This window comes from Emys orbicularis, chromosome 6 (assembly GCF_028017835.1).
Source record: "Emys orbicularis isolate rEmyOrb1 chromosome 6, rEmyOrb1.hap1, whole genome shotgun sequence".
NCBI classification, from domain to species: Eukaryota; Metazoa; Chordata; order Testudines; family Emydidae; genus Emys; species Emys orbicularis.
In genome coordinates this window covers 60,801,641-60,821,536 of record NC_088688.1, presented here as the reverse complement: position 1 = coordinate 60,821,536, position 19,896 = coordinate 60,801,641, and the positions used below count along the sequence as shown (strand labels likewise).

The window sequence follows — 19,896 nt, the reverse complement described above, 5'->3', positions numbered from 1 at the left end:
ACCAAAGACTGTTAAACAAAGTAGGCAGTCATGGGCTGTGTTCCCTCTAAGGTGCGCTCACAAGGCCATCAAGGGACGTGCACCAGCTGCCCAGGTCCGCACACAGGTGAGTGTGGAGAATGTGGAGGGTGGGGGCAGTGGGGTGAGGTGATGGAGGTTTGGGGGAGCTTAGGGCATGCAGGGCTGGGGCAGGAGAGACGCCTCTCTCCCCCGTCCCCAGCTCTGGCTGGGGCTGGGGCGAGGATGGGAGAGACGCCTCTCTCCCCCCCACCCCCAGCTCTGGCCAGGGCTGAGGTGGGGATGGGAGAGGAGCCTCTCTCCCCAGCTCCTGCCGGGGTTGTGGCAGGGATGGGAGAGACGTCTCTCTCCCCTGTCCCCAGCTCCGGCCAGGGCTGCAGCGGGGATGGGAGAGGCACGTCTCTCCCCCAGCTCTGGATGGGGATGTGGCGGGGACGAGAGAGATGCCTCTCTCCCTCGGGGCCACAGAGGGGAGAGAGGTGTGTGTGTGTGTGTGTGTGTGTGTGTCTCATACACACACTGTCTCTCACACACACATGTAACACTGTCTCTGTGTCTCACACATATATACACACAGTCTTTCACACTCACCTTCCAACACATACTTATAATGTTGTTGTTACTTCATGATACTTCCTGCAATGCACATATGTTCTCTGTAATTTTATTCTTTCAAAGTGCTATTTTATTTTTTTTGACTGGTCTATGCATGTCATAATTTTTATTTCTCTTACGCTTAAATTCAATTCTTTGAGTAGTGAGTTCTAAAATACCTAACCTGTCCTGGCTGGAGTCATCATCCCTATGGTAACTTTTTAAAAATATATATTATATCTAGGTTTTTTGTTTCTACTGGTGACGCACATCTGCACATTACCTTGATATTGGTGCACATAAAATTCATTCCACACACAGATGAAAAAAATTAAAGGGAACATTGGTCATTGGATAAGAGGGAAGGGCCACTCATGGATCAGTAACTGGTTAAAAGATAGGAAACAAAGGGTAGAAATAAATGGTCAGTTTTCACAACGGAGAGAGGTAAATAGGGTCCCTCAAGGATCCGTGCTGTTCAACATATTCATAAGTGATCAGGAAAAAGGGATGAACAGTGAGGTGGCAGACGATGCCAAATGACTCAAGATAGTAAGTCCAAATCTGACTGCAAAGAGTTACAAAAGGTCTCACTAATCTGGGTGAGAAGATGGCAGGTTAAATTCAATGTCGATAAGTGCAAAGTAATGTATATTGGAAAACATAATCCCAACTATCCATACAAAATGATGGGGTCTAAATTAGCTGTTACCACTCAAGAAAGAGATCTTGGAGTCATTGTGGATAGTTCTCTGAAAACATCTGCTCACTGTGCAGTGGCAGTCAAAAAACTAACAGAAAGTTAGGAAGTATTAGGAAAGGGATAGATAATAAGACAGGCAAATATTATAATGCCACTATATAAATTCATGGTATGCCCACATCTTGAGTACGGCTTACAGTTCTGGTTATCCCATCCAAAAAAAGAATATTAGAATTGGAAAAGGTGCAGAGAAGGGTAGGGAAAATGATTAGAGGTAGGGAACAGCTTCCATATGAGGAGAGATTAAAAAGATTGGGACTGTTCAAGAACTAGGGATCATCCAATGAAATTAATAGGCAGTAGGTTTAAAACAAAGATATGGGGGTACTACTTTCACATGATGCACAGTTTACTTGTGGAACTCATTGCCATGGGATGTTGTGAAGGACAAAAGTATAACAGGGTTAAAAAAAGAACTAGATAAATTCATGGAGGATAGGTCCATCAATGGCTATTAGCAAGATGGTCAGGGATGCAACCTCATGCTCTGGGGTGGCCCTAAACTTCTGACTACCAGAAGCAGGGACCGGCTGACAGGGGATGAATCACTTGATAAATTACCTTGTTCTATTAATTCTCTCTGAAGCATCTGGCACCAGCCAGTGTCAGGAGATGGGGTACTGGCTAGATGGACCATTAGTTTTAGCCAGTATGGTTGTTTTTTTATGTTCACCTGATGGACTTATATGTCTGTGGATCCAAGAACAGAATTTGTCCTTTACTTTTTCCTTAAATTTCATGGGTTGCAAAATTAATTTGACTTGGACTGCAAGAATAGTAGTGTGGATGTTTAACATTGATGTGAAAATGGTGTACATGGTTAGATAGCTTACACTATTAAAGTAACCAATTTTGAAGTTAAATTGGTTTAACTTTGTACAAGCAGAGTTTATGCTGGGTATCTAGTGTAAAGAGAGAGGGAGTATTAAAGTGCTTCCCTTTTCTCCTCCCTGTGCTTCAGAAAGAAGGCTCATACCCAAAGGAGATTAAATAATTTATTTATGGAAGCCAACATATTTGCTTTTGTGTTTTGTTTTAACAAAGACTTTGATTTCTTAAAAGGTTACAAGAGAAGAATCATGGAATATCAGGGACCTCATGAGGTCATCTAGTCCAACCCCCTGCTCAAAGCAGGACTAATCCCCAGACAGATTTTTGCCCCAAATCCCTAAATGGTCCCCTCAGGGATTGAGTTTACAACCCTGGGTTTAGCAGGCCAAGGCTCAAACCACTGAGCTAACCCTCCCCTCTCCTAGATATGCAACCTTAGTTTTAGAATAAGTATGTGGTGAAGGAAGACACCATACTTACAAATGACAAGAAGTGTTTTGGGATTTTTTACATAGCACTTGGTTGATAACATACAAATGTAGAGATTACAAGACATTAAGCCAATGATTGGTGGTGGTCATTTTTTGTGTGTGTAACTTTTTTTTTTCATAGAGAAAAACACAAAATTGTAGCTCTGCTGCATATAATTTCTTTTGACTCACTTTTTGGATTGCTGTCTTACCCTTGAGAGGCTTGAAAGAAGAGATGTTACTGGGCCAAAGGACAGATGGACATGCCAGGATAAGCAAATGCAGGCCCTGAAAAGTCTGTACTGATCAGAGAGGTACAATGATTAAAGCAAGAGAGTTGGGGCCAAGGGGTCAGCTTCCAGCAACAGGAGAATCAGCCCCTCAGTTGCTCTCTACAGAGTTGGAGAGAGAACTCCATTTGCCTCTTCTCCAAATGAACCAGTTGACCAAAAGCCTCCAGCTTCTTAGGGAGTGTCCCCCCTCAACTACCTGTTCCTGAAATCAATTGGCTACTTAAAGCCTTGGGTAAAGACACAACCAAAGCGCCCTGTTCAGAGGGAGAGGAGATTCTAGCCTCCCTTGTACTGGAAGCTGAGGGAAGACTAAGAATTGATTAATACAAGGACTTGCTCAACCCAGTGAGTGATCTGCCTGCCTCACAATGGGATGCCACAATTGTGAGTAATGTGTGCATTTCTCAAAGCTAGTTAATAAAGGCCCCTGGGTGAGTTAAGAGCTGGTCTGTATATACAGAGCCAAGCAAAGGCTTACATGGAGAAGAAAGGGTATGTCAGCACCACAGTGCTCCTAACAAAGGTCAGGCCTTCAACTTCCCTGTAACTTCAAGTTCACCTTCCTTTGGTCATTCCAAAAGTGCTCCAATACATAGGGCAGTGTGTACATTCCATCTGCCTGAGACTGGTGGGTAGATACTGGGCGTGTACCCCCATTGCCTTTATATTATTTTTGAGGGATATTGATTATAATTAGTTACTAGAAGGAATATGATTATTTCAGGGAGGGTCTGATTATTGTTGTAAGATTAAGGTATTCATTTATTTATCTGTCCCCCTTGAGCTTCCTTCCTTTTTATCCTAATTTTAGTCCTTACTCCTTTAACACTATTCCCCCCCCCCAAAGTGTTTGTTCCTTCTTAAAACTGCTTGGCCCTTGATTCTTTAATAAAGAAACAAGAAAATCAGGATGTTGGGCACTAGGATGGCAAGAGAGGGCAAGTTGCTCAACTTTAGTAATTTTTTTGGACTCATTTGTGGGTTTGCCACAGTCAAGGGGCAGTGCATGATTATGCTGTCCCAGGAATAACCCAACAGACACATGATGACTCTCAGTCACAGTCTGCCTCCTAGTTTCCCCTTCATCCACAGAGGAAGTACCTAGTATTAGGCTTATGGTAGCCAGCACACTGAGGATTGGTAGTCCCTACCCCATCCTATTGTCCCTCTCCTGTTGTGCCCAGTCCTGCTCAATGACATGGAGATGAGGCAGCCCTGCAAAGGGTCCTCTGTGCTGCTACCTATGATCCAGGAAACTGGTGCAAGGGAGTAAACAGGTTGCCATATTCCCTCATGTAGCACACAATGTGCCACAGACTGGCCCCTCTGTGAGCAGAACACCTACCCACAACTACATTTTGAAGCAGGCTCACCAGCTTTGAAAGGTACTGCTGTGTCCACAAAGTCTTCAGACTACATAATTTTCCCTTCTATGTAATTTCTTTAAATGATACATAATGAGATACCACTGGAATAAAGGCTTGTAATCATTCTTATTTTGGAATGTACTGTACAGTATACTGCCCTCTTCCAGATCTTTGAACACTGTAATTCTCTTCGCTCTTGAAGTCTTGAGCAGTCCTAGACATTCATGTGTGAATATTTTTCTCAAGTAATATACTCAGTTTCCAATATATTCCTCAGATCTGATCCCTTTTCTATTTTTCAGTTTTGCTGACAGTGATTTTATCACTATCTGAACCTTGTACTCATTTTTAACAAGAATTGTAACTTACACTGCACTGCTCAGAGATTCATTTGCACTATTAATGTATACCTTTGATTCAGAATAAAAACTGAGGGGGAAATACTAATGGTATGTGTAAGATCTGCTTTAATGTATTATGGGAGCAAAACCATGATACACTACAGTTTAAAATACCACACTTAAAACATCTAGTAAATCAGTCTATCGATTCAGTTACTGAATAGGTGTACAATGTTTAATTTCAGAAAGCAGATGGTATTTTAATGTTTATCTTTACCAGTTTAATTTTAGTGTTGAAATATTTATTATGGATTCCTATTCGAGAGCTCTTAAAAATGAAGCATAATGTGATCGTGAATAGTTACTATAGCAGCTGCACATTGAAATGCTCGTGTAATTATGTATTTCATTAAAAAAACAGAGTAGGTTAGAGTTGCCAGTCAATTTTCCTACCTACGCTCCATTTCTTTGTAAGACTGATTATTTTCTGTAAGGTCTACTAGAAGTGATTTAAAAATATTGACATTTTCAAAGTTAAGCTTTTCTTTGGGATTCCCATTGCAGCACATCTCCTTCCTTTTATCTTTTAATCCCAGATTCTGCATTCAGATGCATATAGGTGTAAGTGTCCACTTGCATGGAGAATTGGTACCTTAGACTGTAAGATTTCCTGACAGACTATATCTATTTTATTCAGTGCACAGCATACAGTTGATGATTAATGAATAGGTCTACTCACAAACATTGGTTTTCATGCTTTGTAGTTTCCTGTCACATATAGAGAAAAATTGGTGTTTATATTTGCCTATTTATTGCTCTGTGATTTATATGCAAAGTTTGCATATTGTTGAGTTCTGGATAGCAGGCCCCAGAAACAGACGTTGAAAACTGTCCATCAAAGTTCATTAGGAGAGGAAAGAGAACCACAGGTCTCTAATTTTTATATGCCTGTATATATATACATATATGTATATACATATTTAGAGAGAGTGAGTTAGTTAGTTGTCTATTCAGGTACCTACCTATATGTCTATTCAGGTACCTACCATAGCCTCAGAATTTTTGTTCAGACCAAAACTAGTTATTGCCCTTTTTTGATGCTCCACATCCTTTCTGGTGTGGGTGTGGGGTCGGAGAATCTTTTTCATTATTTTAAAATCTATCTGGGTGCTAGGATATTTCACTATAATCTGTATCCCACTGGACTGAATCCTGAGGTCTTTATTCAGTTTTTAATTAGTCCTTACACATGCAAAATCTCATTTGAATTTTGTTGCTTAAATATTAATTGGCTAATACATTCTGTATTTTCTTAATACACAATATTTTATACAAAGCAATTTATACATATATATATGTGTACTTTTCTTCCCATGTATCCTTAAAAGCTGATTAACACCTAAAAATATGAAATTTTACATGATGGGAGCTAGGTTTGGTATCGTGGTCAGTTATAAAACAAACACATTTAACTTGCTAACACGGATATAAAAGCTTGCATGAGCTTTATTTTCATGGATTGCTATCTTAAATTAGCAAACAAATTGTGATGTTATGAATTATATAGTGTTGCAATTACAACTGCATATATTCCTTTCCTGAGTGCGTTCATTGTGCTCATTTAATAGAAATTGTTACTATAAGGGCAGTCAATAATCCCTTGTTGCAGTTACTTTATTCATTAGTGTTCATTTGGAGCCACCTGTGAATTGCATCTTTATACTTTCTTGGTTCTTTTAACCAGTCCTGATGCCATCTGAGATTAGCTATAACATTGGAATAATTCTGTCCCAAACTTTGTTTCCAGCTGATAAATTGCTTCTTGTTGTACTTGTGCACAGAGGCAGAGATTCTTGGATAGTTTACTATGGAGCGAAGCTTTTTGTCCAAGGAATGTGAGACTTCTGGAAATGTTGTGGCTATGTTTGTCAGTTCATCTGGATCAGCAGACAGATCTGTAACAAACAAAAACCAGTTAAGCGCAATTTGCCAAGATATGATTTGGTAAAAACAGAACCATTAAAAATATCTAGTGAAGAAATGTGGTTAGTATACCAAAGAGCTGAGGAGGTACTGAATGCCCATCTGAATATGCTATATATTTCCATTTGTCAGTTCGAAGCATATAGGTGGAAGAATTCGCATTACATCCATGAAATTCACTCAGGACCCATGTGGGGTGCAGCCTTCTGGATGAGACTTCATCTTCTGCCCTTTCAGCCAACAATGGTATCAAGGAATATCCACTGAGATTCTGCGGGATAGGAATTCTAGCTATATCTGAACAAAGATATAAACATAGTTAAGACTTCTTTTAATTAACTCTAATAATGATAATTAACGTTATCAAAACACTAAATTATTAGTTTTCTGAACAGTGACCATACTACTGTGTTAAAGCATGCCTTCTAATTATGCTTCCTGATCGGAAACAGAAACACAGAGGTTCACTAAAAAGGACATTATTGAGGCATAAAACCACAAAGCAAGGAAATTCTAAGATACGGTTGTCACATCAATGTGAATTCCACCTTAGTGGGCCCGTGTTGCAGTTCATGTCATGCTCTTTTGTCTTTGTATGTCTGAGGTGAGATCCACCAACACTCTGGACCCTTTATGCCATATGAAAAGACCAGAGCAACGTAAAAGGGCCCTAAAAGCTCCATATGGGACTAGGGGAGGAGTCACCTGGCCTAGGCACTGCATTATTATTACTTAGCTTTTATATAGCGCTTTTCAGCAGATTAAATGCTTTACAAAGGGTCAGTATCACTACTCCCATTTTACAGATGAGAAAACTGAGGCACAGAGAGTTGAAGTGACTCGCCCAAGGTCACCCATCTTCTTGTAATCCCATGCTGGGAGTGGGGTGGGGGGCAGAAGGGGCCTGCCAAGGGCAGGGCCACAGCTTTGACTCAGGAACCTCTTAGTGCCAACTGACAAGGGGCACAGGAATCTCTTCCCTCTGGTATTTACATTATAGCTCAGCAAAACAGTATCATGCAAGGTCTTGAATAAAAGTCTGCGTCACTCAGTATCATTGTGAAATGTATGTACAGACACTATGTAAGGAGTTATGCGTGTGTACATATATATGGAAAATGTCTTCTTAAAGTCTGTGGCTAGGGATTGGTCACCAGCAAAGGTGAAAAACAGGATTCCTGTCAGAGAGGAGATGTTTATCCATCTGTTTACATGTAAATTAAGTATTGTCTGGTTCACAGTGGATTTCCTATCACCAGTCTGAACTGAATACAAATGAAGAATTGTGGGGATTTGAGAAAGAAACTAACAGGAAGAGAAAAAATGGGGGTGGAAGAACCCTATCTAGAGGTGTTCTTCAAACAATTGCCTGAGTATTTTGGTAGGGACAAAGGAGGTGCCTGGGCACAATTTACTGAGGAAGAAAAAGGACCGCAGTTTTGCTTCATGAAAAAGGGTCTCAACCAGACTTAGTTGAAAACACTGGAGAGAACTTTGGGTGAGATAAGCATCTTTAGACAAGAAATTAACCTGTTAGTTTAGCCTCTACAAAGGGTGTTATAGTTTTGTTTAATATGTTATTTGTTTCTAATACTCTTACTCACTATCACTTAAATCTCTATTTTTTTTTATAACAGATAAACTGATTCTTGTTTTCACTATAAATATAAGTGCTGTGATGTCAATCAAAGTGGTGATCCTGGGTTGCACGTTACAAGCTGATGTGTACTGTTCCTTTGGGAGCTGCGAGCCTGGTAATTCTGTGACTGTTCAGTGGATTAAGGGCCTTGATACTGCAAGGAGCGCTCTGAAACTAAGTGGTTGGTGTGTGCCCATCACTACCTGCACACACAGAGTAAGGCCTGAGGAGACCTAGAAGTCAGTGCTTGTGCTGCCAGAGGTTGCTGGTTTCAGCAGGCACAGACAAGACTGTTTCACACTAAGGGCAAGTGGTAGTGAGGTGCCTCAGAGTCATAACCCTGGGGAGCAACACAACAGCACATGGTGCAAAAGAGATTCTGGGCAGGGTGCAGTCCAGGTAGGCTGCCATAACTCAGGCTGCCCCCCAAGAGCTACATTATACTAGGGGACTCTCCAGCCCCCAGAGCAGGCCTAGGTTAGGAGTGTGCAAAGATGCACTGATACTCTAGGAGGCACAATACAGAATATCACCCATGCTATCTAAACACCGAAGTGTCTATTAAGAATGTAGTACTATTTTTATCATACCTTCAAACACAGTATACTATGTGTCATTAATAACTCTGTGTTTTCCATTTCACAGTGGACTGCAGTAGTGTGTTATCTCCTGTTTTATGCATAGGTTATTTCAGGTACATAGAGTAGTCACTTCATTTGCTAATGGCACCTACTGTATGTATATAGCCCATACTGGTGACATATTTTTTCTCAGTAGCATCTAACATCTTTCTTCTCCTCTCCTAACTTTGTTAAATTGTTTCTATAGGCTATGCATCAGTCTATAGATCTGCATCCTGAACAGGTGAACAGGTGGCTTCATGGAGGCAGCATTTGACTTAGCAGTAGGAAGAAAAGTGGTATCTTATGTAAACCAGTAACCTACAGTCTTTGGTCCAGACTATGCCCAGCCCTAAATGGGTGCACAAGGGATATAAGCCCTGGTCCTTTACACAAGGAGTGTTCAAGGCTAACATCTTCAATAGCTGTAGCCTCTCCAATGGGGCTGAGGGAGCCACACCGCCCAAACCACCTCCATGCTGACCAGCAAAGCTGAGGCCACCTGGAGGGAAGGGCGTGTCCCACCCTGTTAAAGGATATGGAATAAGAGTTGCAATCTTAGGGAAATTATGCCTACCACAGAGTTTCTGCCAGGGTCACTCACGACCCTTTGCACCCTCTGCCATTTATCCTCAAATCAGTCAGACAGGCAAGGAGTGAATCTCCAGTTTATCCGAAAACAAAGTATTTCGATAAGATGGTTTCTTGAGAAGAGAGAATATTTCCTTGTGACCATATAAGCCAAAGCAATTACATTTGTAATGGCCAAAGACGCATGGGTTGTTTCATCACTTGCCAGAAAGGAAAGGTTAAAAGATGACTGAGATGCTTCTTCCTTTTTTTTCTTAGTCACCTGAATAATTTAATTCTACTTGATTTATGTTTCTATTTTTGACATACTGATTACAGGAAGGAGGAATTGGCAGAACAGAAGAAGAGTGAGAGAACAGGAAGGAGATGGCTTTAAAAATACAGATTTCAAGAAGAGAGACTGAAAAGAAAAGATTTTAAAACACTTGGATCAATAAATTATTTGGAGGGAGTGACAGACACAACCAAGAAGGGAGTGATTTAAAATCTGTTAATATATTGTTGGGATCAAATCTGGATTTACATCCAGTTCATAAAATGGTATATATCCTGTCCTGGCTCTGAAAGGGCTAATGTTGGCCTGAGCTTAACTGGTTTTTGTTTGTTACAGATCTGTCTGCTGATCCAGATGAACTGACAAACATAGCCACAACATTTCCAGAAGTCACACATTCCTTGGACAAAAAGCTTGTGCTTCTGTTGTTTGTTGCTGTACCTGTTCTTTGGACACAATCACTTTCCAATGTTGGCAGTTCAGCACTTTTAATACATATGCAATTCATTAAGGAAAAGATAACAATGGGCAGAGGAGAAAGGGTGACAAACCAGTGAGATGAAAGGAGAGAAATATGTTGAGGGCAGAGGGATAGGAGGACATATGAGAAGTGGAAGTGGCAGAACAGAAGAGAAAGAACATCTTTTTTCTTAGTGTTCTTTCTTTTCTCTTCTCTCTCAACAACTTTGCCAGTTCTACCCTTTTCCTTCTATCCCTTTTCACTTCTCCTTTGGACAACATTCTGACTCTTCTCTCTCCCCTCAACGTTGCTGTCAGAGTCCACTCCACTCTTCCCCATCCACTTTCCTCTCTGATTTTGACACCTGGCTCTCCATCTTGTAACTATGTACCATTTTCATCCTACTAGCTTCATCATCTGTCAAGTCTGACCTTCAAAGCTAGATAAACTCTCCCACTCACCAAGACAGCTGCTCACTCAACATTGAGGTCTCATCTGCTCTCCTCTAACCTCTCTGCTTGATCCAGTGTGTCAGGGTCTGTGGAAGACTGGTGCCCAGGACATGGGTGGTCTGGTTTGGTGGTCGGTGCAGTGTTCAGGAACCAGAGGCCAAGAGGCAGATCCAGAGCCAGGTGTCAAAGTTGAAAGTCTGAAGCTATAGAGCCATAGCCTAGCATTAGAACTGGAGTCAGACTGGAAACAGGAACTGAAGCCAAGGGTCAGTACTAAGTCAGAAGCCAAAAAACTGAATAAGGTCAGAGCTGGAGCAGTCAGAAACCAGGGCAATAAGGTTGAGGGACCGGAATGAGGCCGAGGGCAGGAGCCGGGAACAGGGTAGGGTTGAAGTCAGGAGGCGCAGATTATGCTAGAAGTGAGGCAGCGGATGGTAGGGTCTGTAGCAGAAGCAAGCCAGGATCCACTTTGTTGCCCAGACAACTTCTAGTCTCTTTGTGGCTTAAATAGTGAACCCGGCCCTATCAGGGACTCCAGAGATCCTCCAGTCGGGTCCCCATGTGTAGTACCTTTAATGGAGTGCAAGGCTTTAGGGCTCCCAATTTCTGGTCACTAGTACAGAAGTTGGGCAGGGTTGTGGTTGTGAACCTGCAGGCTCAGGTTCAGGACCTGTGGACTCTCACACAGTGAACCCATCTTCTCATAACTCCTGACCAACTTTGCTCCCAATCTCACTTCCTTCCTTCCCTTCCTCCTCAATTTCTCCATCTTCTGGCCTTTTCCTTGAAAATACAAGCTTGCCTTCATCTCCCCTCTCCTCAAAACACCCACATTTGACCAGACCTGCCTCTCCCCACATTGCATGTTTCTCTTCTTTCTTGCTCCTCCAATTTCACCGAATGCAGCATCTACAACCATTGCCTTGAAATAATCTTCTTCATCTCTACTCTAAACCCTCTCCAATCTGGTTTCTACCTCCCCTGTTCCACTCAAACTGTTCTCACCAAAATCTTGAAAGATTTTTTTTACGGTCTGATCTATTTCATCTTCAGCCTTGTTGGCCTCTGACAGTGTCAGAAGGAGTAATCATAACTTCTTATTCTTGAAATATTGAAATTGTCCCCTTGGCTTTCATAACTATCTTCTGGTTCTCCTCCTACCTCTCTGGTGGTTCTGAGCACTTATTCTAGTGGATCTGCCTCCTCCCATCCTCCACTTTTAGTGGAGTCTCACAGGGCTACAACTTTCAAGGGCCGCTCTTGTCCCTCCTATAACCTTTCTCTGTCATCTTGACTTCAACTACCATCTTTACACCAGTGACTCACAGACCTACTTTCCCATTCCTGACTTGTTTCCCTTCATCTAATGCTGCATCTTAGCCTGTCTCTATGGTATGTCTACAGCGCCCGTGTCCTGGCTTGCACGCGTATTGACACGTGCTAGCCAAGCCTGCCTGAGTGTCCATGTGCCCATTACCCCACGTAGCCAAGTCCACACTAGTGCAGCAGTTACAGGTGTTTGGCACTAAGATTTCTGGGAACACAGCCCACAGTTCTTAGCACTTTACCAACAGGAGCTATTCTAGGAATTGATTTGTGGTGTATTGTGGAAGAATTTCTGTCCTTCCCAGACTCCTGTGTGGAAGTGGTTTTAGCTTGCCAACACATTTAGCTGAGGCACTTCTAGCTCTGCACACTTGTCACTTCTGTTCATTCTAGCTGGGGGCCATATCATGGATTCCATCAACTAAGCTGCTCCTGCTGGTGGTTGATGTATTTATGCAGCAGGGTACTTTTCTGTGAGATTCTGAATGACATTTAAATGGCAGTTTCTGAAATGTGGAAGGAAGTGGGACCCAAAGGAGGTTATATTCATGGCAGACTGGTGTTTACTGCAGCTGCAGCAGTTTCCCCAAATGTAGGCCAGGGCTTCCAGTGCAGAACAAGTAGCACATTGTGGTTGTATCAGATCACCATGCAGACCTGGGATGACCAGTAGTGGTTCCAGCACTTCTGAAAGAAGTAGTAGACCTTCATATAGTTGGTAGGAGCCTGCCTGGACCCTCCAGCACCAGGACATGCAAATGAGGGAGGCCATACCAGTCCACAAGTAGTATGGCCACAGATGATGGGCACAATTAATGTGCCTGAAATAATAGCTGGATTTCAGAGAATGGGGTTCCCAAACTGCTGGGACCATTGAGGGCATGCATGTGCCCATAGTTTGCCTGCCAAAAGAGGCAAGTGAATGTCAACCACAAAGGATACTACTCCCTGGTTCTACAGGCTTTGGACTACCACAACGGCAGGTTCATCAACATGGGATATATAGGACAGGTGCATGATGCTAGGGTATTGAGGATATCTGGTGTTTACCTGTTTGCACAAGCAGGGACCTTATTCCTTCCAAATGGCATGGTTACCAATGGGGTGTCTGTCAACTTTTATTTTAGGGGAACCTGCTAACCCTTTCCTACCATGATTCATGAAACCATACCCTGAACTCAGAAGACCTGGCAGAAGAAGGTTTAATTACATGCTTAGCAGTTACAGGATGGTGGTTGAGTGCACATTTGGCAAGCAGAAGGCAAGATGGTACTGCCAAAAAACATTTGGATGCCTGTGTGGCCAATGCCATCCAAAATTATTGTGGCCTGCTGTGCCCTACACAACACTGCAAAGCTAAAAGTAAGAATTTTCACATGGAACAGTCTTAAGACACTTGATATATGCAGGCCTGATATATGCAACCAGAAAGTGCACTGATCAGCACCAGGAATGGGTCCAGGCAAGCATGAGAAAAGGCAGTTACCTTTTCCATATCTGGTGTTCTTTGAGATGTGTTGCTCATGTCTATTCCACAATAGGCGTGCGTGCTCGCCACGTCCACCAGTGCCGGAAGTTTTTGCCCTAGCAGTACCCGTAGGGGAGCGCCCCAGCAACCCCTGGAGTGGCGCCTCTATGGCACGGTATAAGGGGTGCTGCGCGCTCCCCCCACCCTCAGTTCCTTCTTGCCAGACAACTCCAACAGAGGGGAAGGAGGGCGGGATGTGGAATAGACATGAGCAACACATCTTGAAGAACACCAGTTACAGAAAAGGTAACTGTCTTTTCTTCTTCGAGTGATTGCTCATGTTTATTCCACCATAGGTGATTTCAAGCTGTATCTGTTGGAGGTGGGTAGGAGTTCACAGACTCTCAGGACGGAGTACAGCCCTGCCGAACCCGGCATCTTCCCTGGGAGATGATCGCATAATGCGAGATGATTGTGTGAACAGAAGACCATGTGGCAGCCCTGCAAATGTCCTGAATGTGGACATGGGCTAAAAAGGGAGCGGACGAGGCTTGCGCCCTAGTCGAGTGTGCCCTCACAATAAATGGCAGAGGGATTCCCGCCAGGTCGTAATAGGTATGGATACACAAGGTGATCCAGTTGGAGAGCTGCTAAGTGGAGATGGGCCGACCCCTCATGCGTTCAGCCAAGGCGATTAATAGCTGCGAAGACTTCCTGAATGGCTTAGTCCGTTCCAGGTAAAAGGCCAGAGCCCATCTCACATCCAGCGTGTGGAGGCGGCGCTCCTCACTGGACACATGGGGCTTGGGACAGAGGACTGGCAGGAAGATGTCCTGACCCATGTGGTAGGCAGAGACCACTTTAGGGAGGAACGAAGGATGGTGGTCGGAGCTGGACCTTATCCTTCTGGAACACTGTGTACGGGGGCTCGGAGGTCAAGGCCCTGAGTTCCGAGACCCGTCTAGCTGACGTGATCGCCACCAGGAAGGTGACCTTCCATGAGAGATGCGACCAGGAGCAGGTATCTAGCGGCTCAAAAGGGGGACCCGTCAACTGGGCCAGCACCTAGTTCAGGTCCCACTGCAGGACTGGGGGCCTAACTTACGGGAAGAGACGATCCAATCCCTTAAGGAATCGTCCAGTCATAGCATGGGAGAATACCATGTGCCCCTGCATCGGCGGGTGGAAGGCCGATATGGCTGCCAAGTGGACCTGGATGGACGAGGGCGCTAGGCCTTGGGCTCTAAGGTGAAGGAGGTAGTCTAAAATGATCTGGATTGGGGCAGCCACGGTGAAACGCCCTGCTCAGCTGCCCACCGGGAAAACCGCGGCCACTTTGCCAAGTAGGCTTGACGTGTGGAGGGTCGCCTGCTTTCCAAGAGGACGTGCTGAACCCCTTCTGAGCACGTCCTTTCCTCCCAGCCTAACCATTGAGCAGCCACGCTATGAGGTGGAGTGCCGCTAGGTTGGGGTGGAGGAGGCGGCCCTGGGAGAGCAGGTCCAGGCAGGATGGCAACGACCACGGTGGGGCGACTGCCAGGCTCGTGAGGGTCCCGTACCAATGTTGCCTGGGCCATGCCAAGGCAATCAGGAGGATCCGGGCCCTGTCCGTTTTTATCTTTTCCAGGACCTTGCCGATCAGCGGGATCAGGGGGAAGGTGTAGAGAAGCTGGCCCGACCAGGATAGGAGGAAGGCATCGGAGATGGCGCCCACTCCCAACTCCCCCTGGAGCAGAACCAGGGACACCGGTGGTTCTGCCGAGTCGCCAACAGGTCCATCTGGGGAGTTCCCCACTCTTGGAAAAGCCTGTGCACCACCTCTGGGGTGTAGAGACCACTCATGCTGAGAGGGGATGATGGAGGCTAGAGACACCATGCGAAACTTGAGCTTTACCATGTTCTGGTTCAGGCCTCGCAGGTCCAGGATGGGCCTGAGCCCCCCTTTGGCCTTCGGGATAAGGAAATAGCAGGAGTAGTACCCCTTGCGTTTGAACTTCGCTGGCACCTCTTCCACCGCTCCTAAGCCAAGGAGCCGCCCCACCTCCTGCTTGAGCAGGGCCTTGCAAGAGTGGTCCTCCAGGAGGGACGGGGGCGGAGGGTGGTTGGGCAGGGTAGAGGTAAACTGGAGGGTGTAGCCCCAGGAGACGGTGTTGAGGACCCAACGGTCTGAAGTCAGCCGCGACCACTCCGGGAGAAAAGCACACAACCGGTTGGAGAAGGGAAGCTTTATTGCGGGTGGACCCCTGGTATGAACTGGTAGGTCACCCCCGGCGTCCTGTCAAAACTGATGTTTTCCCACCTGTTTACCCTTGGAGGACCCAGGCTGGGAGGCAGACCAGGACTGCCTCTGCAGGCTTTCTTATAGTCCCGTGACTTTTTATAAGGGGGCTCATATTTAGAGTGGGTGGCCTGGGTGGGAGCCTGCTGAGGCTTAAACTTGGTCCTGGCTGGAGCTGGGACTTAGAGGCCAAGTGTCTTAAGCATTGTGCAGGAATCTTTCAGGCCGTGCAATTTCATGTCCATCTGTTCTGCAAACAGGGCCTTGGCATCGAATGGAAGGTCCTGTAAGGAGTTCTGCGCCTCACTGGACAACCCAGACAGCAGGAGCCACAACGCCCTCCTCATGGACACCACGGAGGCCATAGACCTTACAGCCGTATCTGTGGCATCCGACACTGCCGGCAGGATTGCCCTGGCAGCCGCAGTACCCTCCTCCACCAGAGCTTAGAACTCCTTCCTGTCATGCTCCTGCAGGGAGTCCTCGAATTTGGGTAGAGCGCCCCACAAACTGAACTCATACCGACCCAGGAGAGCCTGATGGTTCGCCACCCTTAACTGGAGACTTGAGGACGAATAAACCTTTCTCCCGAATAAGTCCAGCCTCGGAGTGGGGGCTGGTTGGCCCTGCCTCTCCCTGTGGTTGACCGACTCGACCACCAGGGAGTTGGGGGCAGGGTGGGTGTACAGGTATCCAGGCCCCTTGGTGGGCACAAAGTACTTCTGTTCTGCCCACTTAGAGATGGGGGGCAAGGAAGCCGAGGTTTGCCACAAGGCGTTTGAAATTTTTGCCACCCCTTCATGGAGTGGGAGGGCACCCTGCCTGGTGCCGAGGCCGAGAGGACGTTGAAGAGGGAGTCCGAGGGTTCCTCCACCTTCTCGGTCTGAAGGTTGAGGCTTGATGCCACCCTTTTCAATAGTTCCTGGGCTTTAGAGTCCTCCTGCGGAACAGAGGGAGGAGGGGCCATAATCACCTCATCAGGGGAGGATGAGGATGCGGTACTCTGCATACTCTGATACTGGAGGTCCCACCACTTGGTCGCCCTCCGGGCACAGAACTGAAGATGCACGCCGCACCGACTCCTTTCTGGGAGGCTGGGAAAGGGAGGCCGACAGTCTTTCCGAGGCTCAGGCCACTGGGCAAGCCCCCACCAGGGGCTGCGTTGGGGGCCACGGGGCCCACTGGTACCACGGTGCCGGCCAAGGAGCCCGGTGCCACTGCACCTGCTGCGGCACCGGCTGAGCAGGCTGTTCAGCCTGATTAGCCTGTCCCTTGGACTGACAACTACGAAGGGAAGCCGGGCTGGCGTACGACCTGCCGCTGTCCCTGGACCGGGAGGAGCAGTGGCGTCGGGAACTGTGCCAACCACGAGACCGTGATCCTGACGTGGAGGAACGGTACCACCGGTAGCAGCTGCTCCGCAATCGGTTCCGACGGGAGGATCCGCGATGGCGAGGTGCCGGCGATCGACACCCGGGACTGTGGGAGCAGTGCCGCTGCGGGGTCCTGGAGCGAGACGAAGAACAGGAACGGCGTTGATGCCTGTATCACAATGGCCTACAGTAGCCTCTCAGAGATGAGGACCCTCAACGGGGCCCGCTCCCCTCACAAGATCTACAGTCCTTCGAGGCGGAGCGGTGCCTGGAACCCCTGTCAGTTGGAATGCAGCCAGACAACCTGGTGGGGGTCGACGGGGACCGACGCGGACTGCGCACGGGGCAGTCGCTGAGCGGTGAACAGTGTCGGGAACATTCCCTCGACTGCGAACGGTACCGACCAGGTGGTAACTGCAGAGATCCAAACGGTGGCTTGCCTCTGGACCGGGGAGCCAATGGTGGCGGTGCCCCTGGTACCGGCAGAGACATAACGTCCCGGGCCGCTTGCAGGGCCTCCAGCATAGAGGGCACCCAGACATCTGGGGAAGCCTGCGCTGAATGGGCCGGACTACTCCTCTCAACCTGAGGCCGACGGGGACCGAGAACTGCCCAACGTGGGTCTAGTCTCATCCTCGGTCTTGCTCCGGTGCCTCGGCGGAGAAGACCTCTTCTTAGCCTTCTTGGCGTGCCCCGTGGATGGGGAGTGGTGCCGACTGGTGGAAGGCACCCAAGGGTCGCCGCGCACCAACACTGCAGTACCCGGTGCCGACTCAGAGTGGTGCACCGGAGTCGGGGTCAATGCCGACTCCATCACAATGGCTCAGAGCCGAATGTCCCTTTCCTTCTTGGTCCAAGGCTTGAAAGATCTGCAAATCTTGCAGCGATCGCTGAGATGGGTTTCCCTCAGACAGCATAAACAGTGCGGGTCACTCACTGCAAGTGTCGCACGACTTAAAGCCCGAGGCACGGGGCATGTCCCGACCCGGGCGCACTAAACTAAACTAACACTAATCTAAACTACTTTGCAGGTACTACTAACTATGAACAAACAAGAGTTCAAGAGGAAAGCTGCAGAGAAGCTGGAGCAGAGCAGTTCCGATGAACCTTGACTGGCAGCAAGAAGGAACTGAGGATGGGGGGAGTGCACAGTGCCCCTTATACTGCGCCATAGAGGCGCCACTCCAGGGGTGGCTAGGGGCGCTCCCCTACGGGTACTGCTAGGGGAAAAACTTCTGGCACCGGTGCACGTGGCGAGCACTGTGACAATGCGGTTCTGGCGGAACCCAACTGAGAGTGCCAACTCAGGACAAATTGCTCAAACAGGGCAGTTACAGCCCAAGGCTGGGGTTTTCCCACCTCTAAGGCAAACCAAACCAACCCGACTAAGAGGACTTCGGTCTCACCCCACCGGCTAACCGCAAGTCTCACAAGCAATCTCCTTGGACACTCCAGTTTCCCAGTATTACCACCAGTGCCACTCGTTATGGGGACAAATGGTTATGAAAACCAAGACCCCAGTAAAAGAAAAAGGTTCTCCTGATCCCAAAGGACCAAGCCCCAGACCCAGGTCAATATACAAATCAGATCTTACCCACAAATCACGCTGTTGCCAATCCTTTAGAATCTAAAATCTAAAGGTTTATTCATAAAAGGAAAAAGATAGGGATGAGAGTTAGAATTGGTTAAATGGAATCAATTACATACAGTAATGGCAAAGTTCTTGGTTCAGGCTTGCAGCAGCGATAGAATAAACTGCAGGTTCCAATCAAGTCTCTGGAATACATCCCCCGCTGGGATGGGTCCTCAGTCCTTTGTTCAAAGCTTCAGCTTGTAGCAAAGTTCCTCCAGAGGTGCGAAGCAGGATTGAAGACCCAATGGAGATGAGGCATCCGCCTTATATAGTCTTTTCCAGGTGTAAGAACACCCCTTTGTTCTTACTGTGGAAAATTACAGCAAAATGGAGTCTGGAGTCACATGGGCCAGTCCCTGCATACTTTGCTGAGTCTCAAGGCATATTTGCCTTTTCTCAATGAGTCCATTGTATAGCTGATGGTTCTTAATGGGCCATCAAGCAGGCTAGGCAGAGCTAACACCAGCTTGTCTGGGATGTCACCCAGAAGCATAGCATAAGTTTGCAATACAGACAGTATAGAGCCAATATTCATAACTTCAACTATAACACTGATACGCACATATAGACAGCATAATTATAACCAGTAATCCATAACCTTGTCTTAGACACCCCATTTGACCCCCTTTATACAAGATTTGGGTGCCACTACAGGACCTTGGTTGCAACAATGATCTATATGGTCCCAGATTATATCAATAACGTCACAAGCACGCACACCTATTGCTGTATACACATGAGCAATCACTCAAAGAAGAAAATGCGGATCCCTTACATGCCACATCCTAGCATCTCAGGGTGTTGTGGATATGGACCTGTGATGCAGAAAGGCTGTGTACTGATGTATAACCTGGTTTGCTATTGTATATTTAATATTGGCTTTTTGTGATGAGACTGATACTTTATCAAAAGCTTTGGAGACAACTTCCTGACTCTTCCTCCTTTTCCATGCACTCACACACACACACACACACCAATGAATTGTGCGACCAAACCATTTATTAACAAAACCCAAAGAAAACAAAACAAAGTAATAGTAAAGCCATTGTAAGCATACCAGCCCACTGGCCATAAACAATTATTGACAAATGTGCAAAGTTAAATAAAGTGCTAACGGTTTGT

General features: G+C 46.4%; 1 protein-coding gene across 1 annotated transcript in view; it reads right to left on the bottom strand.

Annotated features, from left to right (window-relative positions):
- Positions 1-5,827: 5,827 nt before the first annotated feature.
- Positions 5,828-19,896, bottom strand: part of ARSK (arylsulfatase family member K) — a 49,226-nt gene continuing 35,157 nt past the window's right edge. Inside the window, exons 8-9 of the mRNA XM_065406654.1 lie at positions 6,733-6,957; positions 5,828-6,632 (exon numbers count right to left, since the gene is read on the bottom strand). Of these exons, the coding sequence (XP_065262726.1) occupies positions 6,352-6,632; positions 6,733-6,957 (506 nt within the window). The 3' untranslated portion in view covers positions 5,828-6,351. The remainder of the gene's footprint in view (positions 6,633-6,732; positions 6,958-19,896) is intronic.